Below are 13,615 nucleotides of genomic sequence, written 5' to 3'. Positions count from 1 at the left end.
GGCCCAGAAGTCCTAAACACAAAAAGAACTTGAAACAATTCACAATTGGATTTACAGGTACAGACCTGCCTAATACACTGGGATTTCCCAAAGAAGGCTGGACTGGAATGAGAGACAGCAGGTTCTGGAAAGAAAAATCACCATAAGAGAGAACGCCTTTTTAATTACCTGGAGTATCCACAATCCTAAGGAATTAACTGGAAAACCATTAGAATTAATAACCAGTTCATCAAGGTTGCAGGCATGGGGTGGGGTGGGTGGGTGGATGGGGAGAGATTAACCAAATAATTTATTTGCATATATGCATAATCCATGGACATAGACAATAGTATGGTGAAGACCCCGGATGAGGGACAGGTGTGGGGTGGAGCAGGTCAATGGAGGAAAAAAAGGGGGACATCTGTAATACTTTCTTTTTAAAATATATATATTTTTTTATTGATTTCAGAGAGCAAGGGAGAGGTGAGAGAGATAGAAACATCAATGATGAGAGAGAATCATCGATCGGCTGCCTCCTGCAAGCCCCTCACTGGGGATCGAGCCTGCAACCCTGGGCATGTGCCCTTGACCAGAATCGAACCCGGGACCCTTTGTTCCCTAGGCCGACGCTCTATCCACTGAGCCAAACCAGCTAGGGCTGTAATACTTTCAACAATAATGATAAATTTTTAAAAATCAATTATATGCCCTGACCGGTTTGGCTCAGTGGATAGAGCATTGGCCTGCAGACTCAGGGGTCCCAGGTTCGATTCCGGTCAAGGGCATGTACCTTGGTTGCTGGCACATACCCAGTGGGGAGTGTGCAGGAGGCAGCTGATCGATGTTTCTCTTTCATCGATGTTTCTGACTCTCTATTCCTCTCTGTAAAAAATCAATAAAATATATTAAAAAATAAAAAAATATTTAAAAAATCAATTATATTACTAGTAGAGGCCCTATGCACAAAATGCTTGCAAGAGTAGGCCTTCGATAAAGAGCTTCACAGATGCCGAAACCGGTTTGGCTCAGTGGATAGAGCGTCGGCCTGCGGACTCAAGGGTCCCAGGTTCGATTCCGGTCAAGGGCATGTACCTTGGTTGCGGGCACATCCCCAGTGGGGGGTGTGCAAGAGGCAGCTGATCGATGTTTCTCTCTCATCGATGTTTCTAACTCTCCCTCTCTCTCTTCCTCTCTGTAAAAAAAATCAATAAAATATATTAAAAAAAAAAAAAAAAAAGAGCTTCACAGATAAGAAAAAGCTAAAGGATTTCATCACCACCAAACCAGAATTATATGAAATGCTGAAAGGTATTCTTTAAGAAGAGGAAGAAGAAGAAAAAGATAAAGATAAAAATTATGAACAACAAATACTTATCTATCAACAAGTGACTCTAAAAACCAAGGGAATAAAAAATCTGATGAAGAGTATTAACTGGTGAATATAATTGAATCAGGGGCATAGAAAGTGAGTGGACTGACAATTCTTGGGGGAAAAGGGGAGTGTGGGGTGCAGGAAAAGACTGGACAAAAAGCATACATCTATGGGATGAGGACAGTGTGGGGGAGGTAAGGGCAGAGGGTGGGGTAGGAACCTGGTGGAGGGGAGCTATGGAAAAAAAAAAGAGGAACAATTGTAATAATCTGAACAATAAAGATTTATTAAATTAAGAAAAAAATATTGTTATGGCAAAAAAAAAAAAAAGAGTAGGCCTTCGCAGCCCTGGCGGCTGACTCAGCCCTTGCAGCTCCAGCTTCGTCCCAAAGGTTGTCCGGAAGGACGTCCAGACTGTCGTTCCACTGTTCAGCCATTTGGTCGATTTGCATATTACATTTTTATTATTATAGATATGTTTGCAGTGGACAATCTGAAAGACATCTATGACATGCTACAACATGGATGAACCTTGAAGATATTATGCTAAGTGAAAAAAAAGCCAATCACAAAAGGTACACATTTTATGATGATTCTCTTTATATAAGATATCCAGAATAAACAGATCCTCAAATGGTCACTTTGAGACAGAAAGCAGATTAGTGATTGCCAGGGGCTGGGGGTTTGGAGGAATGGGAAATGATTGCTAATGGGTACAGAGTTTCTATTGGGTGTGATGAAAATGTTCTGGAGTTAGTGGTGATGGTTGCACAACTTTGTGAATAGACTAAAACTCACCAAACTGTACACTTTAAATGGGTGAATTGTATGGTACATTAATTATATCTCAATATAACTATTTTTTTTAAAAGAAGGGAGGATGAGCAAAGAAACTGGTGAACATGAGAAGATATCTAAAACACATCAACAACAACAACAGCTAAATTAAGGGATTAACAGCATGTAGAATTATAATAACAATCATTAGGATTGTGTGCTCCCAAAGACACACATGGAATAATTTTAATTTCAAAAAGATGAAGAACTGCAATTGGCTAAAACATCCTATATAATAAAAGCCTAATATGCTAAGTGTCCAGTTGACCGGTGAGCTGTTCAACCAATCAAAGCATAATATGCTAATGATATGCTAAAACCACTCAAACGCTCTCTATGATGTGCACGGACCACCAGGGGGCAGACAGTTAACTGGCTGACCAGTCGCTATGATGTGTACTGACCACCAGGGGGCAGACGCACCGACCAGTAGATTAGCTTGCTGCTGGGGTCCTGCTGATCGGGACTGAGCAAGACAGGCCAGACACGCCCTGGGGCCCTCCCGTGCTCCCTCCCCTGCTGGCCAACCTCCCGCATCCGTCCCCACCCCGATCATGCACCAGTGGGATCCCTGGGCCTGGCCTGCGCCCTCTCGTAATCCAGGACCCCTTGGAGGATATCAGGGAGCCGGTTTAGGCCTGATCCCACAGGCCAGGCTGAGGGACCCTATTGGTGCACAAATTCGTGCATCGGGCCTCTAGTTGAATATATAAAAAGCCATGCATTCAGATAATTTTTCAGAAAGGAAATAATCCTGCAGGTTTCTGGAACATCAAACTTATTCCTCTGAAAATTGATAACCATAGGGAAAGAACTAAACATTCATCCTGCCTTTCTGGTGTAAACTGAATTTCAGTGTAAACAAATATCCCTATGGAAAAGGGAAAGATCTTCAGTACAGAAGAATTCTGCCTCAGGCCGGGAGTAAGGTAAAGGTGAGTGGGTGCCTAAAGTATAAAATGTAAGAAGGCACTCAGCCCTGATTCTAGTTAACAAAGAGTGTCCAAATTAGAAAATTATTTCAATTATTAGTGATTCGAGCAGTGGTCATTAATGCTTCTAAAACCCCTAGGAGAAAGGCTGATAGGAAATGTATAAAAATCAGGCTGTCACTATCTGGAGGCAAGGCTCAATCCTAATGTCACAAAAAGTGAGACAACCAACACTATGTACCTTCTGATGCAGATGCAGAAAGCACACCGAGGAAGAAAGCACCTCCTAGGAAGGATTCTCAGGGGGAAAAATGTTTGAATCATAACATAATCAAGCCTTTAGAGCTGACTTGTGGTCCACAGGAAATAGGGAGTATAAAGGATGCAATCCACAAGGAAACATACCAGATCTTAAAGGAGGGATCTTATATTGGATCCTAATTTCATCAAGTCAATGAAAGAAATAATAAAAGGGTAGGGGGCTGTTCTAGATTAAGAGAAATGTAAGAGTTAAAAGGCTTATAAGAAATATAAGAGACATAACAATCAAAATGATCTTAACAGAAATTACAAAAAAAAAATCATATAATAGAGGAAATTTGAGTATGGCTTGGCAATTGCATATTAAAAGAAATATTTTTAATTTTGTTAGATGTGATCATGGCATTGTGGTTAAGCAAGAAAATACTTGGATTTTTCTTCTTGAGTTGCATACTGAAGTGTTTAGAGGTGAATTACATGATGTCTGGGATTTGCTTTAAAACACTCCAACAGCAAAACATAACAAGGAGGAAAGGATAGATGAAAGGAGTACTAGTATATGATAAAATGAAACAAGGGGATGGACACATGGAGTTTGTTATGCTTTTTACTTTTGAGTATTTTGGAAAGTTTCATAATTAAATTCACCCCCAAAAAATGTGGGTACAACATTATTCTAAAGAAACTCGTTTAACTGTGCGCATGTTCAAGAGTGAGCTCTGCAGCCATGTTTGTAAAAGGAACATTGGAAATGACTTCATTGTTTTTGCCAGCAACTTCCCAGTGGTGGGCAGGCAACTACTTCCACAATGAGAACTAAGGGGAAATTTTGGTGAGAGGCTTCTAGGAAAGATTCACCACATTTCACTGACTTTAAAACACAGTCTTTCTTTCATCTCTGAAATTGGCAAGGCTTCTCACAACCCATACATAGCATTTTACAATCATTGTCTGTCAGATGGTTGTTGTGGTGGTGTACTTGTTATTCCCTCTATATTTTCAAACTTCATCTAAAAACCTGCCTTTGGGCCGAAACCGGTTTGGCTCAGTGGATAGAGCGTCGGCCTGCAGACTGAAGGGTCCTAGGTTCGATTCCGGTCAAGGGCATGTACCTTGGTTGCGGGCACATTCCCAGTAGGGAGTGTGCAGGAGGCAGCTGATCGATGTTTCTCTCTCATCGATGTTTCTAACTCTCTATCCCTCCCTTCCTCTCTGTAAAAAATCAATAAAATATATTAAAAAATAAAAACCTGCCTTTGGGACATCTTCTGGCAAGATCTAGAAAGTGCCAGAATTAAAACCTGCAGAATGGGTTTCTTGTGACAACAGTGGCACGCCATGTGAAGAGATACTGCACTGCCAATGGTCCTGAAGTCGCAAATAATATAGGCATTAATTATCTCACTGATGAGAAATCTGCAGGCAGGGGGTTCTATTGTTGGATCAGTGACTTAACAATGTCAGGCTGCGGTTTGACATCCCTGGAATTCTTTTTGTCTTCCCTTGGTGGGCCCACGCTCTGAGCCTCATGCCCTTGCCTGACCATACCCAAAGCAGGAAAGGGACGGGGGACAAAGGTGATGCCTTTGCGACAACGTGGACAGACCTTGAGAGTATTGTGCTGAGTGAAATATGTCAGGCAGAGAAAGACAAATACTATATGATCTCACTTATATGTGGAATCTTTAAAAAGTAATTTTTAAAAAAAGAGCTCATAAATACAGAGAACAGGTTAGTGGTTGCCAGAAGTGGGGGGTGGGGTGGGAGGTGAGGGAGCAAACTTGGGTGAAGGGGATCAAAAGGTATAAACTTTCAGTTCATAAATAAGTCATGGGAGGTAATGTACAGCATGGTGACTGTAGTTAGTAATACTCGACTGCATATTTGAAAGTTGCTAAGAGACAAAGTTGCTAAAAGTTCTCATATTAAGCCCTAGCCATTTTTGTTCAGCGGATCGAGTGCTGGCCTACCCATTGAAGGGTCATGGGTTCACTTCTGATCAAGGGCACATGCCTGTGGGAGGAAACCAATCAATGTTTCTCTCTCTGTCTCTCCCCCTCCCTTCCACTCTCTCTAAAAATCAATGGGGGAAAAAAATTCCTGTATGAGGATTAACAACAACAGAAAAAATTCTCATATTAAAAAGTTTTCTAGCCTGGCTGGCATGGTTCAGTGGTTGAGCATCAACCTATGAACCAGAAAGTCACGGTTTGATTCCTGGTCAGGGCATATGCCCAGGTTGTGAGCTCGATCCCCAGTGTGGGGCGTGCAGGAGGCAGCTGATCAATGATTCTCTCTCGTCATTGATGTTTCTTTCCCTCTCCCTTCCTCTCTGAAATCAATAAAAATATATCAAAAATTTTTTTCTCATTACAAGAAAAAAATTATTTACAACTATGTATGGTGACAGATGTTAACTGGACTTATTGTGGTGATCATTTTGCAATAAATACAAATATCAAAGCATTATGTTGTACTCCTGGAACTAATATAATGTGGTATGTCAATTACACCTCAATTAAAAAATTGAGACAAATTATAGTATTAAAAAAGAATAGCCTAAGAAGACATGACAGATAAATGTAATGTGGTAGGTATCCCATTCCTGGAACAGAAAAGGAAAAATGGCAAAAACCTAAAAAAAGTGTTGGGATTTAGTTAATAGTAATGTACCAATCAAGGTGTTTTCTTGGGTGTGATGGATGTACCATAGTAACTTAATAATTAAGATGTCCACAACAGGCACTCTAGGTGAGGCGTATACAGGAATTCTGTGTGCCATCTTTGCAACTTTTCTGTAAGTCTAAAACTTTTCTAAAATAAAATGTTTTGTTTAAACGGAAACCACAATAGTGCTTTCTTTACAGAGTCCTGGGAAATCAATGAGCAAGTCAGGTCAAGTGCAGGATTCAATGCTTAGCACATCAAGTCAGGTACGGCTTTGGTGGTTTTATGTAAAACGAAGGACAAGAGCTCTGACCCTTACGTATTTTAACCAGGATGAGCAAAAGGAAGCCAGTCGCGCAGACCGCGTCCAGCCTCCCCAGCACACGCTCCGAGGCACGCGCGCGCGCGCGCAGACGCCGCAGGAGGTGGGGCGCCAGCGCGGGGCGGGGCCTCCGCAGTTCCCACGCCGCCAACGCCCCCGGAAGTAGCGTGGCCGGGACTCCGCCGGGCGGAGGCAGTACATGGCAGGATGCAGTGTAGCCGCCAGGGCGGAGATGCCGCTGCTGTTGCTAGACGACGCGAACTAGCCTTCGTCACTTCCTCAGCCCGCGGTCTACCCTCCCGTCCAGGCCGGAACTCAGGCGCCCAGAGCCGAGGTGGGCACAGAGTCGCCCTCAGAGTTCCAGGATTGCGGCCGGCGGGCAGCTGGAGTCGAGGCCACGCCACCTGCAGGGAAGACCCCGAGCCGAGGCGGGAAGATGGCTGCAGACAAGCCTGCAGGTGAGGCGCCCGCGCCCTGCGCGCTGAGACGGCGGGACACGCGGGGGGGTGCGGGTGGGGGGTGCAGACCTTGCGCGCTGAGGCCGCGGGGCCCCGAGTGGGAAATAGGGGGTAAGAACTCAAGGGCGGCTTTAATTGGGGCGTGCATTTCTCTCCCCCCTCCCCTCCCTCAGCCCTCGCTCACGTGAGTCTTTGGGCTCCAGGTCCAATAGTTTTTTCGCCCAAGTACAGCTTGAAGTCACTACTGACTGCCTTTGCGCCCCCACCCCCGTCCCCCGCCCCCCGCTCCTCCAGAATATCTCTGGCTAAAAAAGCCTAAATTTATATAGCTGTTTCATATACTTTTCGACTTCCCAGTGTGAAGGCAGAGCAGGGAAAATGCTTCCCGGAACACACAGCTGCCTCAATGACCCCCTGGCTCAGCTGAGACTCACCTGGGCGTTCTTTTGGCCGCATCAGTCTGCCTCTGGTCAGCGAGGTCCTATGTAATTAACTGTGTTTAAGGCACTTATTTAAGTACACCTGAAATTGTAGTGTGCCACTCTGGTCTGTGCTAACATCTTGCATTTAGAACCTGTTTTCCCCCTAGTTCCTTGTGATTACTTTAATCTCGATTTTGTTGAATTACTGCCCCATTCCTAGAATCTTCTGCATTAAGGAATACAAAATTCTCGCCTGCCTACCTCTGAGACGGTGTGGCGGCCTATGGTTCCAGTAAGAACGTAATGATCTCTGTGGCATCCAGGTTTTGTTGGAAGGAACTTAAGCGAGAGGAGTTAGAGGTGGTCAGCACTTAGACTTCACCGTGAAATTAATTTTTAAAGGAAAAGAAAATCTCAGTGTGCTGTAGGTTTTAGTAGGTCCCGATCTTAATAACTGACAGATATACTTGATTTGAAATAAAGTGAGTCCATCCTCAGACAGGTACAGGTAAATAAAACCGCTAGAGGATCTCTTCGGTAATCTACTAAAATAACAGAGAAAAGGTTTAGAAAGTGAGGATAATAAGAGTGTGCTATCGAATTTTAAGTAGGCTGGTCAGGGAAAGCGTCTGATGAGGTGATAGTTGAGCAGACAGCTGAATGAAATGAAGGAGTGAGCCATAGGAAATAGGGATGTGTGGATGGGGAGAATGTTTCAGGCAGGGAATAGCATGACCTGTCCAAGGCTGGACCAAGGGGCCCAACATCTGTCTTCTTAATTTAGGACAGTGTCTCTGTTTCCCAGGTTTAGCATACCTAATAACCCATACCATACCACTTCCTGGAATGACCGTTTTAGGCCTAAAGCTCATCTAGTTTTCAAGTCCAATCTCAGTTATAAAGCATTCTTCTACTTGTGCATTCATTCTTTCATGAGTGCCAGGTGCTGTCTTAGATATTGAAGAAATGGATATGGCATCCTCCCTGCTTTTGAGGAGAACCTATTATTTAGTCTGCTAAAGACAGACCAGTTATAATGGCACTCCTATCTGTGAAGAGCTATATAATATGTACTAGAGGCCCGGTGCACGAAATCTGTGTGTGTGTGGGGGTCCCCTCAGCCCAGCCTGCACCCTCTCCAATCTGGGATCCCTCTCACAATCCGGGACCGCTGGCTCCTAACTGCTCACCTGCCTGCCTGCCTGATCACCCCTAACTGCCCTCCCTGCTGGTCTGGTCGCCCCCAACTGCCCCCCCCCTGCCGGCCTGGTCACCCCCAACTGCCTCCCCCCCCACCGCCAGCCTGGTTGCCCCTTATTGCCCCCCCCCTTGCTGGCCTGGTCGCCCCTTACTTCCCCCCCTGCCGGCCTGGTTGCCCCCAACTGCCCCCCTCTGCCAGCCTGGTCGCCCCTAACTGCCATCCCCCCACTGGCCTGGTTGCCCCCAACTGCCCCCCCTTGCCGCTGGCCTGTTGCCCCCAACTTCCCCCCCCCCCCCCCCCCCCCGCCGGCCTGGTTGCCCCATGCAGCCTACTGTTCAGTCGTTTGGTCGTCTCTCACTAACCCCACTGCAGCCTGGTTGCCCCACGCAGCCTGCTTATTCAGTCATTTGGTCGTCCCTCACTAACCCCCCTGCCAGCCTTGTCACCCCACGCAGCCTGTGTTCGGTTGTCCATCCGGTTGTTTCGGTCATGGCGGCCCTTGGCTTTTTATATATAACATGTATAGTTGAAGAATAAGTTCCTGCCCTAGCCAGTTTGGCTCAGTGGATAGAGTGTCGGCCTGTGGACTGAAGGGTCCCAGGTTCAATTCCGGTCAAGGGCACATGCCTAGGTTGTGGGGTAGGTCCCTGGTAGGGAGTGTGTTGGAAGCAGCTGATCAATGACTCTCATTGATGTTTCTATCTCTCCCTCTCCCTTCCTCTCTGAAAGCAATAAAAATATATTATTTAAAAAAAGGGATAAGTTTCTAAATGATTAGGGGGTTGTTGCTTTGATTGGTTTAAGTTTGTAGGCCATGATGTAGGAAACTTCCTACCTTGATAATGAGGTTGGATTTATATTAAGTAAATGAGTGTTTAGTGTGGCTCGCTTGAATATCTCTGTTCTCCTCTCCATCCCCGTTTCAGCTTCTGAGATTCTGGCCTTTATCTCTTTATGTGATCTGTTTCACATTAAGAAACCTCTTGACTGATGTTTGTTTCTTCCTATCTAGTCTGTTCTTCTCACTGCCATCTTTTCATTAAAAATTTTTTGTTGTTGTAGTCAATCCTCAACAACATTTCTTTTCAGAGAGAGTGGAAGGGAGTGGAGGGAGGGGGAAAGAGAGAGAGAAACTTCGATGTGAGAGAGACACATCGTTGCCTCCTGCATGCACCCTGTCTGGGAGCAAGGAGCGAACCCAAAACCAGTTACATGCCCTTGACCGGGAATCAAACCCAAGACCCTTCCATACTGGGGCCAATGCTCTAACCACTTAACAACACCGGCCAGGGCTGCCTTTTCATTTCTAAAACACTAACTGGATCATACCACTCCTCTACCTATAAACTTTCTAAGACAGTACCATTTTTTGTGTGCATCAAAACCTCACTAGTGATGTCATTTGTAAGGCTCTTCACAGACTATTTTTAGTGGATGTTTTTATATCGGCAAACCTAGCTCTTCACATCTGAAATTACTCTCCTGGAAAGCATTGTGTTCTTTTGAGCTTCTGAGCGGTAACGCCCTGCTTTCTCTCCTCTGTCTGGTGAACACGCTCGTCATTCAGAAATCTAGTTGATATGCTCTTCATCTCTGAGCTCCTGAGCCCAGGGCCCTTTCCATGGAAGGTCTTATGTACTTGCTCTTCATTAGGTAAGAAAAGAAGCCCATAGGATCTAGAGAGATTTAAGAAGGTAAGTGACCAGATCACACTGGCTATGGTATAGGGTAGATTCCAAGACTGGCCAGAGACGATCTAAGACCAGTTAATATAATATTATTCAATTAATGCTCACCAATGGCCTGCTCTGCGAGGCACTGCGAAGTCTTTGTTCTCGTGGAGCTTATAAGGTAGTAAGAAAGACATATACATTTAAACAAAATAAATAATTATGACTTTAAGTTGTGATAAATATTGTGAAGAAAAATGAGTAAGAGGATGGAGGATAACTGAGAGCAAGACTCTACTTTGAATAGATTGGTTAGAGAAGGAAGGACTCCCTTAGAGATCACATTTGAACAGAGACCCTACAGATGAAGAGCCAGCCAAAAGGGGAAATAATGATCCAGGTAGAGGGAGAAACACATGGGGAATTGTGTTCAAAGACCCCTTGAGGAAAGCGGCTTTGTCTGTGTTAGCTGTGCTCGCTCACCAGCACCTAAAGCAGTGGCTGGCAGATAGGGGGGCATTCAATGCCGATTATAGCATAGTGAGCAAAGGAAGCATGGCAAGAGAGGAAGTCAGAGGTGTGCCAGGGGATGGCTTACGTCAGGCCTTGAAAAAAAATTGAATTCCTTCTAACTAATGGGAAACAATTGTGAGATTTCAGTTAGGGCAGTGGTCAGCAAACTCATTAGTCAACAGAGCCAAATATCAGCAGTACAGCGATTGAAATTTCTTTGGAGAGCCAAATTTTTTAAACTTAAACTTCTTCTAACGCCAGTTCTTCAAAATAGACTCATCCAGGCCGTGGTATTTTGTGGAAGAGCCACACTCAAGGGGCCAAAGAGCCCCATGTAGCACGCTTGCCGCAGTTTGCCGACCACGGATCTAGGGCATGATGTGATCTGATTTATGGTTTAACTAAGCCAGGTGACAATCGGTGACGAGTTAGGAGCATAGGGTTTGAAATCAGACAGCCTGGGTTCATTCGAGTGGTACCACTTGGTATTTGTGAGACCTGGGTAAATTTTAAGAAACCTTTTTGATGTCTCAGTTTTCCTGTGTGTAGAAGAAAAATGACATCTGCACAGAGTTGGTAATGGTTTAAGTGAGATCATCTCAGACCCTGGTTTTCTAAAATGCTGACTACTATTTGGGGTAGTGGTAGGATGGAGAGGAGAGGCAGATATGGGAAATGTTTATTAGGGAGTAAAACTGGCAGGATTTGTGACTAATTGGTATGGTAGGTAAGCAGAAAGCCTTGCTCTTCAGGAAAGGTTCTTAGTTGAGCCTCAGTTTCTTCATTTATAAGATAGGGATGCTAATAGTTCTTAATTTATTCCTCGTAGCTTTTTAATTACCTCACAGGGTTGTAGCTTGTGAGGATCAACGGAAGATAAGGTGTGTATTTTAGCCCACATCTTCTGGGAAGCAGAACCCAATTAAGGAGCTAACTTTTTGTTTGGAAAGTGCAAGTCCAGGGTAGTGAAAGGGATGGAGAGGAGGAAGTAAGGCAGAGGGAGATGCAGTACATTCCATGCCTGGCCACTGTTTCACCTGGAGCTGGGAAGAGACCTAGTTGGTCACTTGCATGTGGGTTTTTTTTTTCCAGGAGAAACTGCACATGAGAAAAAAAAAGGGATAATTCATCTGTCTAGCTTCCTTCTGTTTTTGTTTCCAGTTGGTCAAGACTCACCCCCTGGGAACAAATTTACCTGTCTTTCTAGGTTGAGTGGCCTCTCAGTGACTGATCAGCCAGCAGTCTCACACCCTGAGTTATATTTCAACCAAATTGTAAAGGGAGGAGTGTCCGAGGATAGATGGGGCGTCAACCAAAGCCAGAGATTGAAGGGCAGTGGAAGGTTCACAAGGTTTGTGTCCCTATATGATCTATAAAGGCGGTATAAAACCAATATCATTTTTAATTTTTTTTTTTTAATTTGAGAGATAGAGAGAAACAACTATGGATTGCCTCCTATATACCCCCTACTGGGGATCGAGCTTGCAACCTTGATGGGATCAATGGGCATGTGCCATGGCGGGGAATCGAAAAATGACCTCCTGGTTCACAGGTCGACGCTCAACCACTGAGCGACACCAGCAAAGGCTAAAACCAGTATCATTTTTTACTTTACTTTTGATAGTTATTTGAAAGGAGAATGTGGCTGGAGTTAGAAAACAAAATCCTAGATTAGAATTTATCTGAGAATTTGGACTATGAGGATGGCAGTAGTAGGCTTAATGGGGAAAGGTTGATGATGATATGAACAAGGGAAAGACAGGACCAGGTGAATAATACGAAACCAGGAGATGAATACTTAAAGGGGGGTTTTGAAATTGTGAGCCAGACTGCCTAAAAATGGAAAAACTTTAAGCCAAGGGTATTTTTTATTTTATTTAAAACACCCAAAACTTTTTATTAGTAAGTGTATAAGGTAAAAAAAATATGAAGTCCAGCCCTAGCCGGTTTGGCTCAGTGGATAGAGCGTCAGCCTGTGGACTGAAGGGTCCTGGGTTCGATTCTGGTCAAGGGCATATGCCTGGGTTGTGGGCTCCATCCCCAGGATGGCATGCGGGGGGCAGCTGATCAATGATTCTCTCTCATCATTGATGTTCCTATCTCTTTCTCCCGCTCCCTTCCTCTCTGAAATCAATAAAAATATATTATACATAGTCCTCTATCTCCCCACTCTCCAGATAACCAATATGAGTTTGTGTGTTCTTCCAGATTTTTTCTGTGCCTACCCAAGTTCACACTGACTTGGAAAAAAAAAATCCCTGATAGAATCACACAACTTTATAGTTAGATATTCTCTTTTCCTTGAAAAATGCAGTAAGCATTCAGTATAGGTTGGTGTTTTTTGTTTTTAACTGAAATATAATTTATAGGTTAGTTTCAGGTATACAACGTAATGATTCGATATTTGTACATACTTCAAAATGATCACCACAGTATGTGTAGTTAACATGTGTCACCATACATACTTACAAAAATCTGTGCTCATTTGGTATTTTTTTAACTTTTTATTACAAACATCCAGAATATTGAAAAAATAAAATGAATACCCATATAACCACCACCTAGTTCATCAGTTGTTATATTTTGCTGTATTTATTTCCTTTATCTCTAGCTACAGAGTCATTTCTGAAGAAGTTACAGACATCATGACACTTCATCTCTAAATATTTCACCATGCATTTTGTAAAATAAGGACATTTACCTACATAACCATAATACCATTATACTTCAGAAAATTAATATTTGAATATGTCAGATTTTCCCAGTTGAACCAAAACTGTTCCATAAAACTTTAAACTGTGCCTTTCAAATTAAGAACCAGTTAAGATTCATATATGGTATGTCTCTTAATTCCTTTTTTTTTTTTCATGACAGTGATCTTTTTTTTAAGAGACTAAGTTGGTTGCCTTGTAGAACATCCTGCATTCTGGATTTTTCTGATTGTTTCTTCCTGACATCCTTTAGTTTCTTATTGTGTATTT

General features: G+C 43.6%; 1 protein-coding gene across 5 annotated transcripts in view; it reads left to right on the top strand.

Moving 5' to 3' along the window:
- Nucleotides 1-1,901: 1,901 nt before the first annotated feature.
- Nucleotides 1,902-13,615, top strand: part of CNOT10 (CCR4-NOT transcription complex subunit 10) — a gene marked incomplete at its 5' end in the record, with an annotated part of 55,887 nt that continues 44,173 nt past the window's right edge. For 3 of the 5 annotated variants that reach the window (XM_079795628.1, XM_079795629.1, XM_079795630.1), the window contains 2 exons: nucleotides 1,902-1,926; nucleotides 6,678-6,828. In XM_079795628.1, the coding sequence (XP_079651754.1) occupies nucleotides 6,807-6,828 (22 nt within the window). Of the gene's footprint in view, nucleotides 1,927-6,577; nucleotides 6,829-11,841; nucleotides 11,990-13,615 lie in introns of those variants that run through there. The other 2 variants (XM_079795627.1, XM_079795631.1) reach the window with 2 other exon arrangements.

The sequence above is a fragment of the Cnephaeus nilssonii genome, assembly GCF_951640355.1.
Source record: "Cnephaeus nilssonii genome assembly, chromosome: 17".
NCBI lineage: Eukaryota > Metazoa > Chordata > Mammalia > Chiroptera > Vespertilionidae > Cnephaeus > Cnephaeus nilssonii.
Note: the sequence above shows the minus strand (reverse complement) of the source record. Positions and strands in the feature narration are given on the sequence as shown.